Here is a 23,483-nt window from a genome sequence, read left to right as displayed (position 1 = left end):
AAAGTCAATGGAGCTGAGCTGCAATACCACACAACCTCTGAACAGGTGTGGTGCTGTCTTTGGAAGAAAGCAGCCATTTTTTTCTACTTCTGCACAACCCCTTTGTTGGTCATATAATGTTGGTTATAAACATTAGGTGGTTGCTGACCAGACTGCCATTTTTCATCAGCAATTGCTTAACAGTTAATTTGGAGTTCTAGCTGTCTTCCCTCCCCTTCCAGTCTGCCAGTATGTCTACTGCGAGGTCTTTAATGGAAAACCTCTTACATGACTGGACATTTCATTCATATTTGATGACCACCTAACCTATGTGGTCAGTTTTAGGCCATGATATACAAGATAGTGGATGGTCTAACACAGTGGAAGCTTAAAGGGCTATTTATATCTTCTAAAGTATTGGCATATCGCTAGAATATGCCATTAAGTTCTGATCAGTGGGGGGGGGGGGGCAATCTGTGGGATCCCTACCGATCCGGAGAATGAAAGGGGCTGCAGCACTGGTTTAAACTTTCATTTCATCACTAAATCAGAAGGTGATGGCATATCCTAGCAAAATGCCATCCCTTTTTTAAGATGGTAATACTTCTTTAGGCTAAATGCACACGTTGTGCAATTTGGTGCAGAAAATCCGCATGTAAACGCAGGTAATACCACAGATAAAAGCCGCACCTAATAGTGCATTTTTTGTGCGTTTTTAGGTGCGGTTTTTACATTTTGTTGGGGAAATAGGTGCGTTTTTATGCTGCAAATTTTGGTGCGTCTTTTTTAAAACGCGTCAGATACAATTCGCAAGCGGAAACGCAAGATAAATTGACATGCTCCAAATTTTAAAAAACGCACTGCAGGTCAATTTACTTTCAGAAAAAAAGCGCAATGTCTAGAGGAGATTTCTTGAAATCTAATTAACTTTGCTGGTACTGTATTACTCTGCGGATTTTGATGCACGAAAATAAGCGTGGCAAATCAGCATGCAATACGCATTGTGTGCATTTGGCCTTAAGGTCTCATTCACATATTGCAGATTTAGGCTTTATGCACACGACCGTGCCCGTAATTACGGGCACGGACGGCCGCGGACTGCCGGACGTTTTTACGAGCCGTGCTCCCATTATAAAGTATAGGAGCACGGTCCGTAAAATGAAAAAATAGGACACGTTCTATTTTTTTACGGCAGGTTTCTACGGCACGGACACCCTCCCGTAGACATACGGGAAGGTGTCTGTCGGCCATAGAAATGAATGGGCCCGTAATTACAGTGTGTAATTACGGACGATTTTACGGTCGCGTGCATGGGGCCTTAGCCAGTAATTTGCATCAGTATTTTGAAGCCAAAATCAGGACAGGATCCTAACAGAGGGGAAATATAATGGAACGATTTATACTTCTCTTCTTTGCACCCACTTCTGATTTTGGCTTCAAAATACTAATGCAAAATACAGACCATATTTGCAATGTGTGAATGAGACCTCAGTGACTTTTTAATAGTTCCTGGTAGAATTAATCCTATAGGTTATATTCACATTAGAACAGTTTCTCATCTGTGTCACCATTTTTTTTGTTTTATCAAAAAAGAAAATACTTGAGTTGCCAAATAAGAGAACACGCAGTCCACATAATACAATAAGATGCCTGACATATAGGAACACTTCAGTCGCCAGTGGACATATCGAACAGTCTAGTACATGAGAGCAGGTGCAATAATAGCAGACCGAGTCCAAGTACAGCGTCAAGGAGACAAAACAAGGGGGGTCCTACGCAGAGGATACAAAAACGAAAAAGATTTTGGGGGAAGTGAAAGGAGTCGGAAAGTGGAGGAGGTGGGGAGTGTAGGTAATACAAGTTGTAAAGTGTGGTGCATGGAGAGGTCAGCATCAATCGACTAGCTTTAACAATTGAGCAAATGTTTTTTTCTTATTTTTTTCGAGAGCTGTTCAGATTGGAACAAAGCTCAACATGCTGCACTTCTGAAGCATCAGAAATACTGTCAAAAATCAATGAAAAACGCCTACCAGACACCCACTGAATTCTCCGTTTTAGTTAGACTTTGTATAAAACCCATATTTAGACATTAGGTGCGGATAAAGGTTTCCCTATCTGATCAGTAGGATTACCTGTGACTCTTGAAGTATATACGAAAAATATTATATGTCAAGTATTTTCAGATATGTTATTTTCCATACTGTATTTAGTTGAGATTTTCCTATTAGATAAATAAATGGCAATGTACTGTAGTGCTAAAAGTTTGATAAGATATCCGCTTTAAATGTCAAAATCTTCTCTGAGAATTTGTCTGAAAGTCAAGCGTGTCCTTACACATTTCTCACTAGTCTCATGCCCTGTGAGACTGGCAAGACGTGGAGAGCCGTGATTCATTCTGATCATTTTACCTGCTGGACAGATGAGGCACGACTGTCTTTCCTGTTCTGTAATGCACAATGTGCGGCTTCACAATCCCTGTTAAAAATACAGAGATGTGGCAATTCGATGCAGTTAGCACGTACAGAGTTTTGTTTGGTTACAAGTATTGTTTCATTCTTTAACCAGTTATTTAGCCGTAAATTTTATTTAATTTTATATTTGGTTTTTATTATAGTTAAGGTTCATTGAGCTGGGCCCCCCCCCCCCCACCAATGACCACAAAGAAGCCCCTTCTGCGGTGGCGCACATAAAATAAAGGGGCCACCATAGCAGAATATAAAAATGTTGCTTTTGTTATGATCCGATTTTTGCCATTCAGAGCAGAAGGGTATGGTGTTTGTTTCTACCACCATGCGTTTTCTATGAACCTTGGGCCAATTTACATTTATAATATTATATTTTGGCAAATTATATAGAACCAACTAAGGCTGGTGTTCTGTCTGAGGTTCATATGCCCTTTGCCTTCAGCTGTTGGCTACGTGTTTGATCTGTGGGTCAATGTGCTAAAACCCACCTGCAGGGCTGGAGCCAGGTAGCCAAGCGCGTATAAATTTGCTGCTGGTGCCTAACTTTGAAGTTTTTAATTGATGTCTATAGGAATTTGAATTTAAAAAAATTCCTACCGTTTGGTATATGTGGCTCCTATGCAGTGATATGTCTCCATGGTTACAGACTACAAACAAGCCATGTGCGTAGTCAGATCCTGCAGTGATGTATTAGGATATGTTCACACGACAGCGTCCGTAACGGCTGAAATTACGGGGATGTTTTCAGGAGGAAACATCCCCGTAATTTCAGCCGTAACAGCATGTGCAGGCGCTTGAACGCCGCGTCCATTACGGACGTAATTGGCGCTGCTATTCATTGGAGTCAATGAATAACGGCTCCAATTACGCCCAAAGAAGTGACAGGTCACTTCTTTGACGCGGGCGTCTATTTACGCGCCGTCATTTGAGGCGCATTTTTCAGACGTAATTCGGGGCAAAAACGCCAGAATTACGTCCGTAATTAGTGCGTATGAACATACCCTTACTCAACTCCCTTTTCTTACAGACAGTAGAAGAGGAGACAGATGGAAGGGAGTAACAAACCACTATGTAAATAAACACAGGGTTTTTGTTTTTTTTTCTCACATTTGTCTGCATAGGAGCTGTATATACAAAACGGTAGAACTTTTCTTAAACCAAGACTACTGTATAAGCAAATTTGATTCTTTTACTTTGCACTGGAGCAAAAAAAAACAAAGTTGACAAAAGTGCATATAGCCCTTAAAAGTAAAGTAACCCTTTTGATATTAAATTTCCTTTCTGTTAGACATCAAGCAATTTGTGGGATGCACAATTGGAATAAGTGATGTGCACTTGTATTTGTGTCATTTATTCCATCTGCCATTGAATGGTAAATAGTCATTGTGAAATGCCAAAATTTAAAGGTTATGAACACTTTTGACAGAAAAACATTATTTTTACATATGTAAGTGTTGACCTTGAGTTAAAAAAGTTGCACATGCTGCAATCTTCGTTCCATTATCCATTTTCAGAACACTTGATATGCAATTTGCCACCTCCTATTTTTAGAATTAGCTCATGTGGGCTATCTTCCCAATAATAGATGCTGTGTGTGAGTTCTGTGATTCAAGGATGCTGCCGCCTTCTTTAGCTCTCCTGTATCAGCACAGCTTCACTCTTATAGTGCTTCCCCTTTCTAGAGACACTTAGGGTATGTGCACACGACCTCTTTTCAGACGTAATGGAGGCGTTTTACGCCTTGAATTACGCCTGAAAAGACGGCTCCAATACGTCGGCAAACATCTGCCCATTGCTTGCAATGGGTTTTACGATGTTCTGTGCAGACGAGCTGTCATTTTACGCGTCGCTGTCAAAATACGGCACGTAAAATGACGGCTCGTCAAAAGAAGTGCAGGACACTTCTTGGGAAGTTTTTGGAGCCGTTTTCTCATAGACTCTATTGAAAACAGCTCCAAAAACGGCCGTAGAAAACGCAGCGAAAAACGCGAGTTGCTCAAAAAACGGCTGAAAATCAGGAGCTGTTTTCCCTTGAAAACAGCTCCGTATTTTCAGACGTATTTTGTTATGCGTGTGAACATACCCTTATACATCCTGTGTGTGATCTCCCTCCTGTGCATACACTGATGCTGCCTGTGTATGTGATCTCTCTCTCTCTCTCTCTCTCTCGTCATGTGTGCTTCCTCCTCTACACTGTGATACAATACAGCCAATCACAGATTATAATATTTGCCCAAGTGCCCATATGATAATTTTCCATTTGCATACTGACATAACCTCACACTGGCCCAGCACGTGTAAATGGGTAAAGGAACTTACCCCATCCACAGGAAGCAGACATTTCCAGGAGGGCTGTGGGACCCTACTAATCCTTCCCCCTCCCATGCTGGACAGGGGACCAATGTAGTGAGACGCTAGTGGGAGGAGAGCATGGCGTATCAGGAATAAGAGGGGGCAGGGCAATTGAATTGTGAAGGTTGTGAATAGGGCTTAACCTAGACTTCACCCAAAACTCCACTAACACATAATGGTATACTGGTAAGCTGCGCTGTGGTTGGTTTGGGCAACAAGAACAGTTTTGAGAATGGGAAGACTTACTAAGACCTGAATGGGTTTTTCCATAAAAGTGACCATCCAATGCCCTGAACGTTGTGGTGTAAAAAAACTAAATATATAATAATAATAAAAATAATAATACTAATACTCGCTTAGCCTCACTTCCCCAATGACTCTCTTTCTGGCTCGACCAAATGTAGTGGGAGGGCAGATGCTGATGAGTGGCATTACCAGCTGGGCAAGCTGCCTACACCATTCACTTGGACTTTAGTGACATCTATTACAGGTATCAGCACAGTCTTAGACTATAGATTTCCCCCATATTGCCACTGGAGAAAAGTGGTAGTCTGAAAGTCACTGATTCATCTGCAGCCCTAACTACCACTGGGATTTTACTAGCGGCTAAATAGTGCTAAATAAAGCTATTCAGACCTGACATAATATCTGAACCGAATATCCCCCCAGACCGTCACTGATGTTCATTTCTACATTGGTCTGAATTTTCTGCATTGATGTCATTTTTTTTCATTGCTGTTTTATGAAAAATCCTTGTTATCGCTGTTTACTTATGTTTAGTGGCCCTTTAAAACTTTTCAAGGTTATGGGTAAGTTTTAATTGGAAAAGTAAGGTATATTCCGGAAAACAGTCTTTCAAGCGTTGAGGTGGGAATTCAAGACGGCGATGTGAGGATGTGATAAAGATGGCTTTTTGACATATCAGGAAGAATGATCAAGAAAAATATATATTAAAAGCAGTATCATGAACGGCAGGAGACCTGAATTTTAAATTGTATCTAAGAGGAGCTGAGGACCTGCTGCAATGAGGTGTAATAATCACTAACATTAAAGGGAGCCCGTCACAAGTTTTTTTTGCCGCTAAACCACCACCATGCCGTTATCCTGGAAGATAATAGTATTATGAAGATGCCTGTGTATATTCTGTCCAATGCTGCATAATGTAGAAAATTAATTTCTAACCTAGCATGGACTGTATGTAAATTACCATACAAAACTTGTATGGGCAGCTGCAAAATTCTAAGGCTATATTCACACGACAGTGAAAAAAGACGACCATTAAAAATGGACCAACTGTTCTGGATCAGTGTGTCTCCGAATTGACATACATTTCATGACCGTCGACCGTTCTTAATGGCCATTTATCATCCGTTTGCTATCCGTTTTTCGCGGCCATAAAAAAAATGGATGAATTTCACTTGTTAATGTTTTTTTTGTCCCAACACAATGAAAACACAATGCCCATGTAGATAGTGCCACAGTGTCCCCTGTAGATCATGTCCATATAGTGCCACAGTGCTAATGTAGATAGCGCCACACTGCTCCATGTTCATAGTGCCACACTCACCTAAATGGATTGATATAATTTTTTTTAAGCAACCTGACAGAAGATGACAAATTCTCTCTTCACAATCATATCATGAGCAATAAAGAGTGTGAACTGGGCATAGCATGACACGCTTCCTTGAAGTCCGCCCCAAGCGTCCCCGGTCTAGGTGCAAAGTCAGGTAGCATTGAGTGCAGATCACCTTAGATGCTTGGTGGACCAGTTACTAAGGCTGGGTTCACACTACCTATTTTCAGACGTAATGGAGGCGTTTTACGCCTCGAATTACGTCTAAAAAAAAGGCTCGAATACGTTGGTAACATCTGCCCATTACTTTCAATGGGCTTTACGATGTTCTGTGCCGACGACCTGTCATTTAAAATTACAGCCTCGTCAAAAGAAGTGCAGGACACTTCTTGGGACGTAATTGGAGCCGTTTTTCATTGACTCCAATGAAGAACAGCTCCAAATTACGTCCGTAAAAGACGCCCCGCAAAACGCGATTACATGCAATTACGTCTGAAATTCAGGAGCTGTTTTCTGAAACAGCTCCGTAATTTCAGACGTAATTGCAGTTATCGTGTGCACATACCCTAAATGTTCAGGGTGAGGGTCAAGAACCCCTTGAACTTATAAAATCTTCCTTTAAAGGGATTGTCCACTACAACCGATGACCTATCCACCAGAAAGATCATCCGTACATAATCTGTGGGGGTCCGACACCCACCCGGATCCCGCACTGATCTGCTGCTCCGGTGACCTCCGGGCACCAGACGTCCGTGACAGAAGCAGATGCTCCCGGTCACGGAATAGCGGCCGAGCTACAGCTCTGCTCCTTTTCAAGTGAATAGGGGCAGAGCTGCAGTTCTGCAGCACGGCCGCTATGCAATGTACTGAGCCGACTGCTCTCATCTCCATACAGTGCATACTCTGCAATGACATCCGGAAGCCACCTGATCGGTGGTGAACAGCTGATCGGGGCAGGGTTTGGGTGTTGGACCCCCACAGATCATGTACTGATGACTTATCCGGTGGATAGGTCATCAGTTGTCCAGTAGTGGACAACCTCTTTAGTGCAAAAAGTTTACAAGATGGCCTAGTATTTCTGCATTATTGTGCAATTTACAACCATAGGTTATCAGTCCACTGTATTCTTGTGGTTTAGGGGTCCTATAGTTACATGCCATACCTACCAATTGTATATAAGAAAAAAGTTGGGGGCAGATGGAATGGAAGGAATTGTGACAATAAGATCTGACTATAGAGGGATTGTTTGTAGTCTGTAACCATGGAGACACATAGGTCTGCATGAGAGCTGTATATACAAAACGCTAGGATATTTTAATAACAAATGAAGCATCTTTGCATATAGTCTATTTTAGAGGCTTTTGTTGCAATGGTGTACGTACATCTCTTTTGAAATGTGTTGTTTCTTTTATTCTTTATAACATAATTTGCACATTTCTTATACATTATAGTCCCAGTCTCTTGCAGACAATGATGTCTTGTTGCTCTCTCAGCTTAATTACTCGTGAATGGGAACATTACATTTCAGTTCCTTTTCTGTTATCGGCTTTTTGGGATGTAATGGATGTCAAATAAAGTCAGTGCTGTTATTTAGACTTGGTCTTTGAAGATATAACCAGATGGAATGGCTTAGAAGGGGATAAAACAGAAATGATATTACTTTCAACTTTTTAGTAGGGATGGCATGGCAGATTAGTAAGTTGTGCACACTGGGAATGAGATAGTATTGCGAAGGTTTAATATCACTAATTAAGATTATAGGAAGGCCTCTTGTAAGGATATAAATAGCAAGATCAGCGACATAGTCCTAAAAGCACGTACACTGTAGTCCCTACATGTCCATGTTACACACCCGTAGGCACTCCATGTTCACTCTGAGGTACCATATTCTTCCCTAAAAGCAATGCTTCTAGGAGAGATTACCTCCATTAAATAGCACATAGTCGGGCATGGCTCCTAGTTAAAAGGTAGGTTCAGTATGGGCCCATAGCAGGGTTTGATTGCCATATTATGGATCCATACAATACAGATGTGTAATAGGGCCGTGTGCATGGGATCTTAGATTAGACAAGTATGGAAGAATTGAATTATCGTCCAGGATTGCCAACCTCCACTTCCGTAATTTCTGGACTACTTAGCTAAAAATCACGGACAGACCAAAATATTTACGGACACAATACAAAATCAAGAGTTAATGATAAAGAGATCGTGCCCCCCAGAGAGTCCCCTGTAGATAGTGCCCCCCAGAGTCCCCTGTAGATAGTGCCCCCCCAGAAAGTCCCCTGTTAATGGTGCCCACTGAAAAAAAAAATTACATGCTTAGCTGTCCGTGTTCCCGTGCCGTTCTCCAGCGACGCAATCCTGGTCAGAGACCAGGCCTTGATTCAGCGCAACGATGCAGTCGGCGCAATTACGTCATTGCTAATGCGCCGAATGAATGGCGAGGCACTGGACTGATCGTTCCCGTGCCTTGCCAAGCAGCACTAGACTAATGACACAGACACAATTGAGTGCAGGGGACTGGTTCTGGGTCCCACTTCACCGCTGTTCTCCGAACAGGCTATAATTTTAACAACCGATTCGGGAGAACCGAGGCGAACCGGACGGATTCCTCCCCTGGTGCCACGACCGATGCTTCCCTTGTCTTGTTTGCACTGCATATGTCAATTATGGCGCATGCGGAGTGCAAACTTTCAGGAGACAAAAAAAATAATAATAACGGACTGTGTTTTTTTTCCGCTGGACACTACGGACGGCAGAGAAAAAAACACTTCTTTTGGCAACCCTGTTATCGCCTTGGAGACATCTTGGTTTTCTAAACTATTCCAAGCTATTTACTATCCATTTAAAGATATTCGCCATTTGCAGCATTTTTGTTGTGTTTTGTGAATGGATTGAAAAATGAAAGCCAATCTTAACAACTGGGAAAAAACCTCTGAATATATAAGAAAATATATACAAGTCAAATAGCCTTTATGACTTGTGGTTTTCAAAATCACAGCGTTTATCTAGCAGGACTCTAATACCAATAGTAATTTCTTGTGTGCCACCATCCATGCTGAAAGGCCGTGTTTAATCTGCAATCATCATGTATTACAGTGAGGCCTGTAAATGCTTCATTTGAGCAAAAACTGCTGAAGACAGACTTGTCACAGCTGCCTTTCCTTATATATAAAGTTCTTGCTGATCGACTTACTTTTCAGCCAGCAATACAGTGCAGTGCTTATATAATACACAGGACTTACATGAGTACAGGCGATCACACATTCATATTTATATATACAAGCACACACGTTATTGTACATTATATATAAAAGGGTATATTCAGAGATTGAATAAAAACTGTTTAGGGTATGTTTATGAGGATGTACAATACAACTGCTACATTTTGTGAACAAAACTATTCCATGCATCCCCAGGCTCCAGCTGGATTTATTTCTATTGAACCCCCAATCGATCAGCAGAATGATCATAAGATCAGCCGAAAGATCATAAGATCAGCCGAATGATCATAAGATCAGCCACTTCACTGCAGTATCCGGCACAGAGACCTTCATTCGAGTGTGGCTGTGCCTGGTACTGCAACAAAACCATGCTTAGTTCCATTCGTTTGAATAGGGTGAGTTGCAGAACCAGACAGAGTTAGGGTATGTTCACACTTCTTATTTTCTGACGTTTTTCAGGCCGTAAACGGGCAAAAAATCGGAAGCAGAAAGCCTCCAAACATCTGCACATTGATTTCAATGGGAAAAAAGGCATTCTGTTCCGACGGACTGTTTTTTTACGCGGCCGTTTTGAAAAACTGCTGCGAAAAGAAGTGCAGGTCACTTCTTGGGACGTTTTTGGAGCCGTTTTTCATTGACTCTATAGAAAACAGCTCCAAAAACGCTGAAAACAGCTCCGTATTTTCAGACGTTTTTGAGTTTGCGTGTGAACATACCCTTAGGGCACGTTTAGGCGTGGCAGAATTTTTCAGCTGCAAATGTTGGTGCAATTACGCAACGAATCTGCACCGACATTTGCATATTTATACAGATAATTCAGACATTGCAGATATCACAGCGGACTTGCCACAGATTTCAGTTTTTGCATTGCAAAGGCTGAAATACGCAGTGAAATTCCGCTTCTTCTCCGCAACAGACAGTGCATGCTGCGGACTGAAAATTCCGCACCGCAGCCTATGGTCCGCAGCGGAGTTTTCCACAACGTCTTAACTAACTTTCCAAAAAATTTATAGAAACAAATGTAAAAAACGGCCGCTGGAGAATTCCACTGCAATTCCGCCACGTGTGCATGTGCCCTTACACTCATACGGATGCTGCTGTGCTGAATACTGAAGTGAGGCGGAATCAGCGTTTCAGCGGGCACTTCGTTCTGCGTATTGGTAGGGGTCCCAGGGCTGGATAGGTTTTCATTGTAATATCTTGGAAAATCGCTTTAAAGCTGTGGACTGCCTGACACAATCATGATGGACAAATACATGTATTGAATTATTATCAGATCATGTTTCACACTCCACAGGTATAGCTTTAATTACAAATGTATCTACACAATGAGAGTGGTAGTATATTGTCACAGTGATCGACAGCGTGAGAGTGGAAATAAGTAGGACGACGACTCACAGGGTGACAGAGAAGTTAGCCCTATGAGAGCCACTCACAGTATATGGTTAAAAATGGAAGATGACAGAATTGCTTCCTGTTCCAGAAGCTGAAGGATAGAGAAATCCAGATCTGGACTGATTATATCCAGGGAATGAAAAACCCATACACGCATAATACTCACAGCTGAGAGTTTGCTACAATTGTATCCAGCCTAGGTAATTATCTGTGAACTAAACAGGCTTGACGTAAGGTTCACATCTGCGTTGGAGGCTCCGTCACCGATCCGGCCAAAAAAAAAAATCATGAACAGTAGCGCAACATTCTGTGCTATTGTTTCCACAGACAACCCGACGGAAACCTGATGGAACCCATTAAAGTCAATAGGTTTCGTCTGGCGCAGATGATGTATGTCGTACAATGGAATCGGCGCTTCTGGTATTTTGGTTTTTCTGCTCCACTGACGGAGCAGATCAATGGAAAGACCAACGCAGATGTGAACGAGGCCTAATACATTTTTTCTGCACTGATTGGTTGGGTTCACATGTCATATTTGTTGCCTTTTTAACATGTGTTGTTTTTTTTTGGGGGTACTGTAGAGGCTGAACACATGATTACAGTACGGGACAGTTGTCCTGCAGCGAGGCAGGGACTCCTAGCGTCGTACATAACTATGATACTAGGAGCCCGGCTCCCTGCACTGAGTTCGGTCCGGGACTTCCGGCCGAAATACGTCCGTCGATTACGGACGTTAATGTGCTCGTGTGAACCCAGCCTAATTCTTGCCTAAGTAACCAGAACGCCCGGCCGCATCTCCCGACTTCACTTTAAAAACTTATGGCAAGATTGGCAATATTATTGGAAGTACCTTTTATTAAATTGACCACATTTTACAACATATCCTACTCATGGCTGTTTTTCTAGACCGTTTACAAAACTATTAAGTAGGCACAGAAAGTATCTAAAATGTCTGATAAATTTGTAGCAAGCCATGTAACCCATTTTTTTTTTTAGAACATTTTTTTCTAGATTCTGGCTACAATGGACCTCACATCTCAAAACAGTAAAACTGTCCTTGTTTCCCATAGCAACCAATCAGAGCTATGCTTTAATTTCTTCAACTGCTCTGGAAAACTGAAAGCTGCACCGTGATTGGTGCTCTGGGCAACAAGGCCCAAATGAAGCCCATGTGTGCAAATATATGGCTGGCAACACTAATTCTTATCTAAATTCAGTTGTGAGCTGGGCATTATTTATTTGGCATGTTGGCAACTTGACACATACATTGTATAGTCATTATTTGCAGTAATATTGTAATAAATATATTGCTTTCTTTTTGATTCCCATAAGGCCTCACTTAATCACAGCGACACAAGTCTATTTCCTCGAAGGCGAGAGTTATTTAATAACGACACAGCTTAATTTGAGTCAACGGGCTGCCGAGCCATTTGGGTTTATGGTAATATCCTGTAGTGACCCAGACAGAATGGCTGATTTAAATGATCACCGCATGTCTGAGCAGATGGCATCCCCTCACTGACCAGCGTAGCAATTTACCCGTTCTTATAATGATGTCTTCATTATACCCAATAGTAAAAATGACAGACCAGTTATTGCATTTAGGCGGTATAGCCGGCATTTATCCTTACCATTAAATATTAAACTGGCTCTTGCTATTGATTTAGCAAATTTTTATTACCATTTATTTTTCCAAGTCTTTTTGTTCAACCTAATTAAGATCACATTGTGATAAAACGATAATCATGAACGTCTGAGAACGCATCCATTTACCTCGCAAGCTTATTAAAAGCTCTGTAGACCTTAATATCACCTGCCATGAAACACTTCACATAAGTGTCTGGGTATATAGGAAAATGTAAATGGATCGAGAATGTTGTATTTAATTGTGGGATAGATCTTTCATTCTTTACTTTTTTTTTTTCATTAAAATTCTTTAATAAAGTCTACTTTGGCAGAGTTGTTTTATATGTTCTTAATGGCAGTGGTCTGCTGACTGTCTATGGCTGTAAGAACATGCTGGGAGTTGTTGTTAGAGAGGCACAGGTGACAGCTGGAGAGGCACAGGTTACAGATGGAGAGGCACAGGTTAGAGATGGAGGGGCACAGGTTACAGATGGAGGGGCACAGGTTACAGATGGAGGGGCACAGGTTACAGATGGAGGGGCACAGGTTACAGATGGAGAGGCACAGGTTACAGATGGAGAGGCACAGGTTACAGATGGAGGGGCACAGGTTACAGATGGAGGGGCACAGGTTACAGATGGAGGGGCACAGGTTAGAGATGGAGGGGCACAGGTTACAGATGGAGAGGCACAGGTTACAGATGGAGAGGCACAGGTTACAGAATGAGAGGCACAGGTTACAGATGGAGAGGCACAGGTTACAGATGGAAAGGCACAGGTTAGAGATGGAGAGGCACAGGTTAGAGATGGAGAGGCACAGGTTACTGATGGGGAGGCACAGGTTAGAGATGGAGAGGCACAGGTTAGAGATGGAGAGGCACAGGTTAGAGATGGAGAGGCACAGGTTAGAGATGGAGAGGCACAGGTTAGAGATGGTGAGGCACAGGTTAGAGAGGGAGAGGCACAGGTTAGAGAGGGAGAGGCACAGGTTAGAGAGGGAGAGGCACAGGTTAGAGAGGGAGAGGCACAGGTTAGAGAGGGAGAGGCACAGGTTAGAGACGGAGAGGCACAGGTTAGAGAGGGAGAGGCACAGGTTACAGAAGGAGAGGCACAGGTTACAGATGGAGAGGCACAGGTTACAGATGGAGAGGCACAGGTTACAGATGGAGAGGCACAGGTGACAGATGGAGAGGCACAGGTTACAGATGGAGGGGCACAGGTTACAGATGGAGGGGCACAGGTTACAGATGGAGGGGCACAGGTTACAGATGGAGAGGCACAGGTTACAGATGGAGAGGCACAGGTTACAGAATGAGAGGCACAGGTTACAGATGGAGAGGCACAGGTTACAGATGGAAAGGCACAGGTTAGAGATGGAGAGGCACAGGTTAGAGATGGAGAGGCACAGGTTAGAGATGGAGAGGCACAGGTTACTGATGGGGAGGCACAGGTTAGAGATGGAGAGGCACAGGTTAGAGATGGAGAGGCACAGGTTAGAGATGGAGAGGCACAGGTTAGAGATGGAGAGGCACAGGTTAGAGATGGAGAGGCACAGGTTAGAGAGGGAGAGGCACAGGTTAGAGAGGGAGAGGCACAGGTTAGAGAGGGAGAGGCACAGGTTAGAGAGGGAGAGGCACAGGTTAGAGAGGGAGAGGCACAGGTTAGAGAGGGAGAGGCACAGGTTAGAGAGGGAGAGGCACAGGTTAGAGAGGGAGAGGCACAGGTTAGAGAGGGAGAGGCACAGGTTAGAGGGAGAGGCACAGGTTAGAGAGGGAGAGGCACAGGTTACAGATGGAGGCACAGGTTACAGAAGGAGAGGCACAGGTTACAGATGGAGAGGCACAGGTTACAGAAGGAGAGGCACAGGTTACAGAGGGAGAGGCACAGGTTACAGATGGAGAGGCACAGGTTACAGATGGAGAGGCACAGGTTACAGATGGAAAGGCACAGGTTAGAGATGGAGAGGCACAGGTTAGAGATGGAGAGGCACAGGTTAGAGATGGAGAGGCACAGGTTAGAGATGGAGAGGCACAGGTTACTGATGGGGAGGCACAGGTTAGAGATGGAGAGGCACAGGTTAGAGATGGAGAGGCACAGGTTAGAGCGGGAGAGGCACAGTTTAGAGAGGGAGAGGCACAGTTTAGAGAGGGAGAGGCACAGGTTAGAGGGGGAGAGGCACAGGTTAGAGAGGGAGAGGCACAGGTTAGAGAGGGAGAGGCACAGGTTAGAGAGGGAGAGGCACAGGTTAGAGAGGGAGAGGCACAGGTTAGAGAGGGAGAGGCACAGGTTAGAGAGGGAGAGGCACAGGTTAGAGAGGGAGAGGCACAGGTTAGAGAGGGAGAGGCACAGGTTAGAGAGGGAGAGGCACAGGTTAGAGAGGGAGAGGCACAGGTTAGAGAGGGAGAGGCACAGGTTACAGATGGAGAGGCACAGGTTACAGATGGAGAGGCACAGGTTACAGCTCCTTTAGGCCAGGATCACACACACAGTTTTGATGCTGTTTTTGAAAGTTTTTGTTTTTTTAGCTAAACACAGAAGTGGACACAAAAGAAAGGAGATGTATCAGTCTTTTCTTTATACCTTTCCTTCCTTTTAGATCCACTTCAAGCTTGGCTCAAAAAAACGGAGCCAAAAACCGCCACAAAAACTGCATCAAAACTGTGTGTAATGATCCTGGACTTAATATGAAATGTAATGACTGGCCTTAGGCCTCGTTTATACACAGATTTTTTCTGGCACTGCTATTAGAAAAAGCTTCTAAAAACTTATTAAAATGTAACATGCGTTTTCAGTGGCAATTTTGTTGGCGTTTTTCATTTGTTGCCATTCTTTTTTCATGGCGTTTTTGAAGTCCTATACAAAAGCCTATAGGAGAAACGCCTGAATAAAGCCATACCCAGAGCATGCTGCGTTTGGAAAAAAAAAACCGTATGATTTGCTGCAGCGGTCATGTGGGATGAAATGTCATCCCAGGAGGCCGGCTTGGATGTTGAAGCACAGAATCCTGGCTGAGTATAAGATTTAATTTTTTTCTCTGAGTTGCAATTTTTGCTGCGGAATCGCAGCTTTTCCGCCGCAAAAATCACAACATCTGCTATTTGTTGCAGGTTTTCCCTCCCCAATGGGGAAAACCCGCAACAATACCCACAGCAAACACAATTGACAAGATGCGGATTAAAAAAATACACCGCAGGTCAATTTCTGAGCGTTTTTTTCCGCTTATCATTTTCGCTGCATGTGGATGAGATTTGTTCAAATATTATCCACTCTGCTTCTACTAGATTATGCTGCATATTTTCCGCAATGAAGTCCGTTGCGGGAAATCCACAGTATTTACATGTGAACTCACCTTTAGGCATTATTCACACGGACCTGTCCGTATTGTGCGTGCAAAAAAACGCTGCGTTTTGCGCGCGCAAAATGTCCGTGTGGCATCAGCATATGGTGCGCGGCTGCGTGATTTTCATGAGCAGATACCTGTTCTCTATTGTGGATCAGACTGAATTGTGATTTGCACGACTTTCATTATAGTATTTTGTTTGTATCCGCCTACTTCTCATCCACAGCCGCAGGCATGTTGGGTGTTGTAGTTTCATAACAGTTGGAAAGCCACAGGTTGGAGATCCCTGTTATAGGATAACAAAATATATACATTGTATTTACATGGGGAGGTTGTGCTTATAATGTTGACAGTACCCAATTTGTCATAGATAACGGTTATCAAGATTTTGCATCTACATTTTTCTAAATTCGTTTGCAATCCGCAATAAAAGAAAGGAATGTATTGAAAGCCTTAGGCCATAGCCAAGGCATATTCAGTATACCATACTACCAAAACTACTTTTAGACAACTTGTAACTTTTCAGAATTGCTCTGAAAACACTTGAATTTTGCAGGGGTATCACAGATTATTCTGATTGACAGCTGTAGTTGTCCTGTAATCCAGATTGGGAACATTTTAGTAATTACATGTTGGACTTTGGTGCCCTCTGGTGGACATTTTCTAAAAGGCATACACTAGAGACTTCTAGCAGAGTTACTAGATTTCATTTGGTACATTTAGCAAAAAAATTCATAGATAAACATGTACCTTTTTGTTTCATTTACTACCATTTGTTTTTATCTAAGATAAAATTAGGTTTCTAGTCGGCAGTTTTGGATTAGTGCATGTTTTATTGTATCTAGTGGCTTTTTGTAACATACACTATATAGTAGGTTAGAGCCTCTTCTGATGGCTGCTTATGGGGCATTAATGTATAGGTTTATACACTCCTTTGTAAATTGAATTGAGAATACCAATTCATTAAGGTTTAGGGGTGGGGGTCTTCTGTGGGGTACAGATTCTTGTCAGTGTGTTTATAGGTCTATCTTTATACCGATATACAGATTCGCGAGTTACTAGTCCTTATATCAGATGGAGGGAGATGGTGCAGTGATCTGCAGATACATATTATTATTGATTTATCAGTGTGGCCTGGCTCCAGAAAACTGTTGTTTTCTTAACAATAAGGGTGTATTCACACATTCAGGTTTTGATCAGGTTTTTTTTTTTAATGCAGTTTTTGAAGCCAAAACCAATGGTGGATTCAAATAGGAGTAGAAGTAGTATCTGTCCTTTATAGTTATCCTTAATGATCCACATGTGCTTCTGGCTTCAAAAACTGCATAAGAAGACTTGAACAAAACCTGATCAAAACTTGCACGTGTGAATACACCCAGAGGATAGGAACACACATGGCTGGTAAGAGAACGTGGCATATCTGTTCTGGAAACTGCAAGGAATTCCACCTGAACAACCGCACCAAACTGTGGTGCAGTTTTTCGGCGCGGCATGTCTGCTGCGGAAATCCTGCAGGATTATACTTAACCCCCGGCCGCAGTCCTGGCGCATGATGTGCACCTCTGTTCTAAATGCAGCTCGGCCTCCTGTGATAACGCTGTAGTCCATGGGACCACTGTAGCCTTTGATTGGCTGCAGCATTCACATGAGATGAAACATCATCCCAGGAAGTCGGGCTGCGCTCAGAATAGAGGCGCTCATCGCCAGGACTATGGCCGAGGGTAAGTATAATCTTTTTTTTGTAATTTGAAATAAAAGCCTTTTTTTTTTTTTTTTTTGCAATTTTTGCAGCGGAATCACAGCTTTTTCATCCGCAAAAGTCGCATCACATGAATTTAATGGGGAAAACCTGCAACAGAAGAGCAGAGATTCCGCAGCATGATTTGACATGCTGCAGATTAAAATACCGCACTGCATCCTAGGGCCAGGGGTGTAGCTATTAGGGGTGCACAGGTAGCAGGCCCCTCTGTCCTATAAGAAATCAGTATTATAAATGGCACCTGGTAGGTAGCTGGTCCGACTACAGATTTCACACTGAGGGAGCGGTGCATGACACAGAGATTCAAAGGACACCAATGAGAACACCGGTCATGTAACGCCCCCCTCAGGCCCGGCATTAGGCACAACACAGTGTATTCGTTATGCCTGAAGGGTTCCTTTAATTAGAAAATACATAAAATGAAAATCACTACAAATAAGGACATATTATTGAAAAGTGGAGATCTTTGCCTGAAGGCAACATGTAAAATCAAATTTACAACATTAAACATGCACCCCTGAGTGGCTGTACTTTTACACATTGCCTAAGGCTGGGGCTAGACCTAGACTTTTTTTTTGGTTGTTGCAGCGAGCAGTAAATCGCTGTCCATAGGAATGTATTCGGCCCGGGGCGACACACAGATTATTAATCTCACTACATAAAAATCTATCTGATATCGCTGTGATATATCGCTGTCCATAGGAATGCATTGAGTAGTTTAACAATCTTCTCAAAATCGCTCCAGTCAAGCGATTTGAAAGCGATTTATATTTATTTATCTATTTATTTATTTTTTTAGCACTACATGCTGGGATTTCAGATCTATACACTTGTCTGGAGCAATTTTGTAGAGATTTTTAAGCTACTCAATACATTCCTATGGACAGTGATTTATCCCAGCAATATCACGGACGGCATAGGGGTTGCCGTTCATGTGTCATCTGCCACTGCGGACAACATCGGGAAACAGGCTCCTGAGCGATCATGTAACCTAGTCAGGGGTTTGGGACAAACTGGTGACATCACTTTCATTCTTCCTTTATTTATTTTTTTGCCGATTCGTGACTATTGATAACACTTGGATGCACTATGGAAGGTTTTTTTGCAAAGACAAACAACGGGCCCGTGGTTATGCAGATCGCAAAATCACCACGGCCGTGTGTGTCAGGCCTAAGAGAAATACTCTGTGTGTAACCCTAGTCTAATGCAATCCTGTGGATTTATCACTCACTACAAAAAGGTCTAGGTCTATCCCCAGCCTTATCAGGATTGCTATAGATGCTTCAGATCCTACATCTAATTTATAGAAGACATCGCACGCTACATGCCAGCATAAGCCTTACTATAATGCACTCATGTGACTTAAAGTGACCCTCCAGTCTAAAACAAAAAGTTTACTATAAACCGCAAAATTATAGTTAACATACCTAGCGACCTTCTCCTGCTTGCTCCTGGCTTCGTTCCTGCATTCCTGTTCCTGTTGTCCGGTAGCCAAGATGGCCGGGACTGGAAAGGAGCCAGGAGCCAGCAAGAGAAGGCCACCATCATTTTGCAGTTTATAGTTAATTTTTTGTTTTTGACTGGAGGGTCGCTTTAAATTAATCCTGAGTAAATGGCTTTTGAATTGGGTATATTATTACACATTGAAGGCTCAGAGTATCAGGCACGTTCTTCGATATACAGGAACATTGTAATTCTCGGTTTGCTACAAACAAGTAGCTGTGATCAAGGATTACATTACAGTGATGGGCACATTCTCCCTGATGAATATTTAATAGCTGTCTGATAGTGACAGCGCACAATTAAACAGATGAGTTAAGAGCTACTAGAACAATCAACACATCAGCCGTATCCGATTTCCATTGGAAGCCCATAAAATTCTCTCTTAGGCTGGGTTCACACGTGGCGGAATTTCACTTAAATTCCGCTGCGGACACTCCGCAGCGTTAATCCGCAGCGGAGCCGTTTCTGCATTGACTTCCACTTCTATTTAGAAGTGTTCGTTTAGACGATGCGTAAAATTCCGCTGCGGAGCATAGGCTGCGGAGCAGAATTTGGTGTCCGCAGCATGCTCTGTCTGTTGCGGAGCAGTGGCGGACTCATGGCGGAATTTCTCCATTGACTTCAATGGAGATTCTAAGTTCCGCAATGAAGTCCGCAGCTGTCATGCACATGTTATGTGTGCTGCGGATGCGTCTTGCTTTTTTGCCATGACATTTCTTCATTCTGGCTGGACCTATGTATTTCTAGGTCTACAGCCAGACTGAGGAAGTCAATGGGGCTCCCGTAATGACGGGAGCGTTGCTAGGAGACGTCTGTAAATAGTCACTGTCCAGGGTGCTGAAAGAGTTAAGCGATCGGCAGTAACTGTTTCTGCACCCTGGATAGTGACTACCGATCACAATATACAGCAACCTGTAAAAAAATATAAGTTCATACTTACCGAGAACTCCCTGCTTCTGTCTCCAGTCCGGCCTCCCAGGATGACGTTTCAGTCTAAGTGACGGCTGCAGCCAATCACAGGCCAAGCACAGGCTGCAGCGGTCACATGGACTGCCGCGTCATCCAGGGAGGTCGGGCTGGATGCCGAAAGAGGGACGCGTCACCAAGACAACGGCCGGTAAGTATGAAATTCGTTTACTTTCACTAGGGAAAGTGCTGTCCCTTCTCTCTATCCTGCACTGATAGGGAGAAGGGAAGCACTTTTCCCGCAGTCCGCAGCAGCTAGTTCGCATCAATTTACTGCACATTTGGGCAGATCCGCAGCCGTAATCCGCAACCCGGATTAGGTGCGGCATTGATGCGGACAGTTGCGGAGGAATTCCGCCACGTGGGGCCATGCCCTTAGGGTGGATTCACACGTGGCAGATTTTTTTGCAGAAATTTTTGCGACATAAAATCATCTCCATTCATCTTAATGGAACTTGCAGAAATATATGTACCTGCTGCAGAAACGAGGCCATTCAAATGAATAAAACAAATTTTCAGTCGCAGAAAATTTGCGCAATAAAATCTGCCGTGTGTGACTGAGCCCTTATACAGTACATGGCCACAGAAATTAGGTGAATATTTAACATTTTCCCTGATATCCAGGGCTGTTTGTATTGAAGGTGCTGCACCCTAGCAATTGTCTATTACAGTTGTATTGTTAAGAGTAATTGTTACGTTATGGGCACCTTAAAGGAATTGTCCAACAGAATGGACATATTAATGTAAGGACCTTTGTGTGATGCATGTAGAAAGATAATCAAATTATTGCCTCTGTCCGCTGTATCAATCCGGCAGCCCTGTGTAAGCAATAGTGACATCTGTTATCAGGTAACACAACTTACAACAAAAATATTGTTTTTGCTATAGCATCAAAAATATGAAACCTCTTGTATTAAATTAAATGAGAGAACGATCAGATTTCTGGTATAGATGAATTTACTACAAATGTTCATGTTGAAAATGACATAGAATGTATATAGTTCTGCCTTCTTAAAATATTGCATATTTGTGAACAATGTATATTTGCATCTAAATTGCTGCATTTCTTAGATCTTGCATGGACCTAAGTCATTCTAGAGGCAGTCCTTGTCTTATGTGGAGATCCTGGAAGCCCAGTTGTGGTTGTGACAAATGAAGGAACACTCCAGGTTAGGGCTTGTTCACATCTGCCTTGGGTGTTCACGTTGCTCTGATCCGTCAGAGAAGCAGAACAGCGAAAATGCCGGAAGCGCCAGTTTTGTTGTATGACTGACACCATAGGCGCCCGACGGAAGCCATTGACTTTAATGGTTTTACTGGAATAAATAGTGCAGCATGCTGCACTATTTTTTCAAATATTTTGGACCAGATCTGTGACTGTGGCCCCTAATGAAGTCCTTCATCCACATGTGAACATCTGATACCTAGTGTTATGCCCAGTGCAGGGCCTAGGGGATGACCCAGGAATTCTAAGAACACCAAATAAATTAGTCATGCAACGCCACCACAGGCCCTGCACTAGGCATAATGCAATGTATCAGCTTTGCTTAGATAGTTCCATTTATTCCAAATTGAAAGCCTGCAGTATTTCTATATATAATATTCTACCTGTAATGACGGGGTAGGGAGACAGACAAGTGAGCCCTAATCTACCCGCCACTCAGTCCCTGCCTACTTGCACGACCCGTCCTAGGCGACGGCGTACAACTGGGCGACGGTCCCTACGCTCAATAAGTGTACGACAGACAAACAGACAAGGATACACAGAAGCTAAGGGAAATGGGGCAGTTGCCCACGGCAACACCGTGAGCAACAGGAGTAGAGAACGAGCCAAGTCAAACCAGGAGTGTACGAGGTACCAATCGCAGAACAGGAGCGATGTAGTAAAGCCAGAGTCAAAATGAAGCAAGGTCAATAATAATAGCAGGAGCAGCAGAGCTAGGAAACAGAAAAGAATCACAGGCAGAGACAAGCAGGAAATGAAGGTATAAATAGACCGAGGGCGGGAGTTAGAACCGTCTGGCCAGGCTGTGATAGGTTCTCCCACTCCTGAGCCTACCAGCCTGAGTGGTAGCAGATCGAGTCACTCTATCAGACCTAGGAGCAGGTGAAGACTGATTAACCACGGGTGTCGACACAGAAGCTGTGTCTGGCAGAACCTTTACACTACCATTAGATTCTTCGGTAATTTTGGCAGCTATGATGACATTTGCCCATGTTTCTGTCATACCATAACTGTGCAGTGTTCTGTCTAGATGGGCTTCTTGTCTTTTTGCTCCCCGAAGCAAAAAAAGGAAATGAGTCATCCGCCCCAGTCCCCAAAACGGAAGAGGGTATGTGCAGGTATGGTCGTCTACCAACCAGGGAGGGGTGCCATCTTACATGAAGTTTCTTCCTGTCTCATGGACGAGGAATCCCTGGTTCTGCCATTAGTTCACATTGCGTTATTTGAGAAACCCCTCCAATGGCTATCCTGCCGCTGCTACAACGTATGGCCTAGGATCATTGGAATAGACCTTTTGAGAGAATTCAAAAACAGCAAACGTCTATGAAATGCAGTCCATTTTTTAACAAATTTTCCATTTTTGCTTTCTTTGAAATGTTATAAAATTGTGACATGTGATTATAGAAGCCGTTCATGATGCAGTGTGATCAAAGACTACGATATTAAAGAAAATACTTTTATTGTGTGGTGTTTAAGCTCTGTGTCACATCCTATTTCGTTGCTGTTGTCTCCTCATTTCACGTTTGCTGTCCAAGAACATTTATTAGATGTGTCTGCTTTGTACAGCTCCGCTCAGGATGTGGTGAGGATGGATCTGACAATACTACTGTCCCTCTAGTTGTAATTTTTTGCTCACATTTTGATCTGCTTTTGTGTTGATTTTGCTTCATTTTTTTTTTTTTTTTTTTTGCCATGCCGTTCAGCTTTTGGATTCCAGGAAAACAAAGGTTTGTCTTTTCTTCCAAATGATTTTGCTCTTTTATGTATATATATGTAAACCATTTATACAGTAACTTTTCTTAAGATGCAGATTTCTGTATCTTAAAAAATTTCTCCGCACGCAGTGATGGACAATTCTGTTGTTGAAACTGGAATCAAATGAATATATTTTATTAAAGACATGTTAGAGGGGCAATAATGTAGTATTTTTATCATGATCAATTTTATAAGTAATGAGCAAACCTCACCTGCCAACAAAATTAATCTGGTGGTACTAAAGCAGACAATCCTTGTGTGTTTCTGTACAGACCCTTTTATTTGTTGTATGTCATTTTCCAATCATCTCATGATCAGCTCT

The 23,483-nt window shown here is 42.9% G+C and overlaps 1 protein-coding gene across 6 annotated transcripts in view; it reads left to right on the top strand.

Moving 5' to 3' along the window:
• Positions 1-23,483, top strand: part of ERC2 (ELKS/RAB6-interacting/CAST family member 2) — a 670,240-nt gene that overhangs the window by 65,511 nt on the left and 581,246 nt on the right. For 3 of the 6 annotated variants that reach the window (XM_075833907.1, XM_075833905.1, XM_075833903.1), the window contains exon 3: positions 23,110-23,133. The exons of the other annotated variants lie outside the window; for them this stretch is intronic. In XM_075833907.1, coding sequence (XP_075690022.1) covers positions 23,110-23,133 — 24 coding nt within the window. The remainder of the gene's footprint in view (positions 1-23,109; positions 23,134-23,483) is intronic. 6 annotated transcript variants of the gene reach the window in all.

The sequence above is a fragment of the Rhinoderma darwinii genome, chromosome 7 (assembly GCF_050947455.1).
Source record: "Rhinoderma darwinii isolate aRhiDar2 chromosome 7, aRhiDar2.hap1, whole genome shotgun sequence".
Taxonomy (NCBI): Eukaryota; Metazoa; Chordata; class Amphibia; order Anura; family Rhinodermatidae; genus Rhinoderma; species Rhinoderma darwinii.
This window is presented reverse-complemented; position numbering and strand designations above follow the sequence as displayed.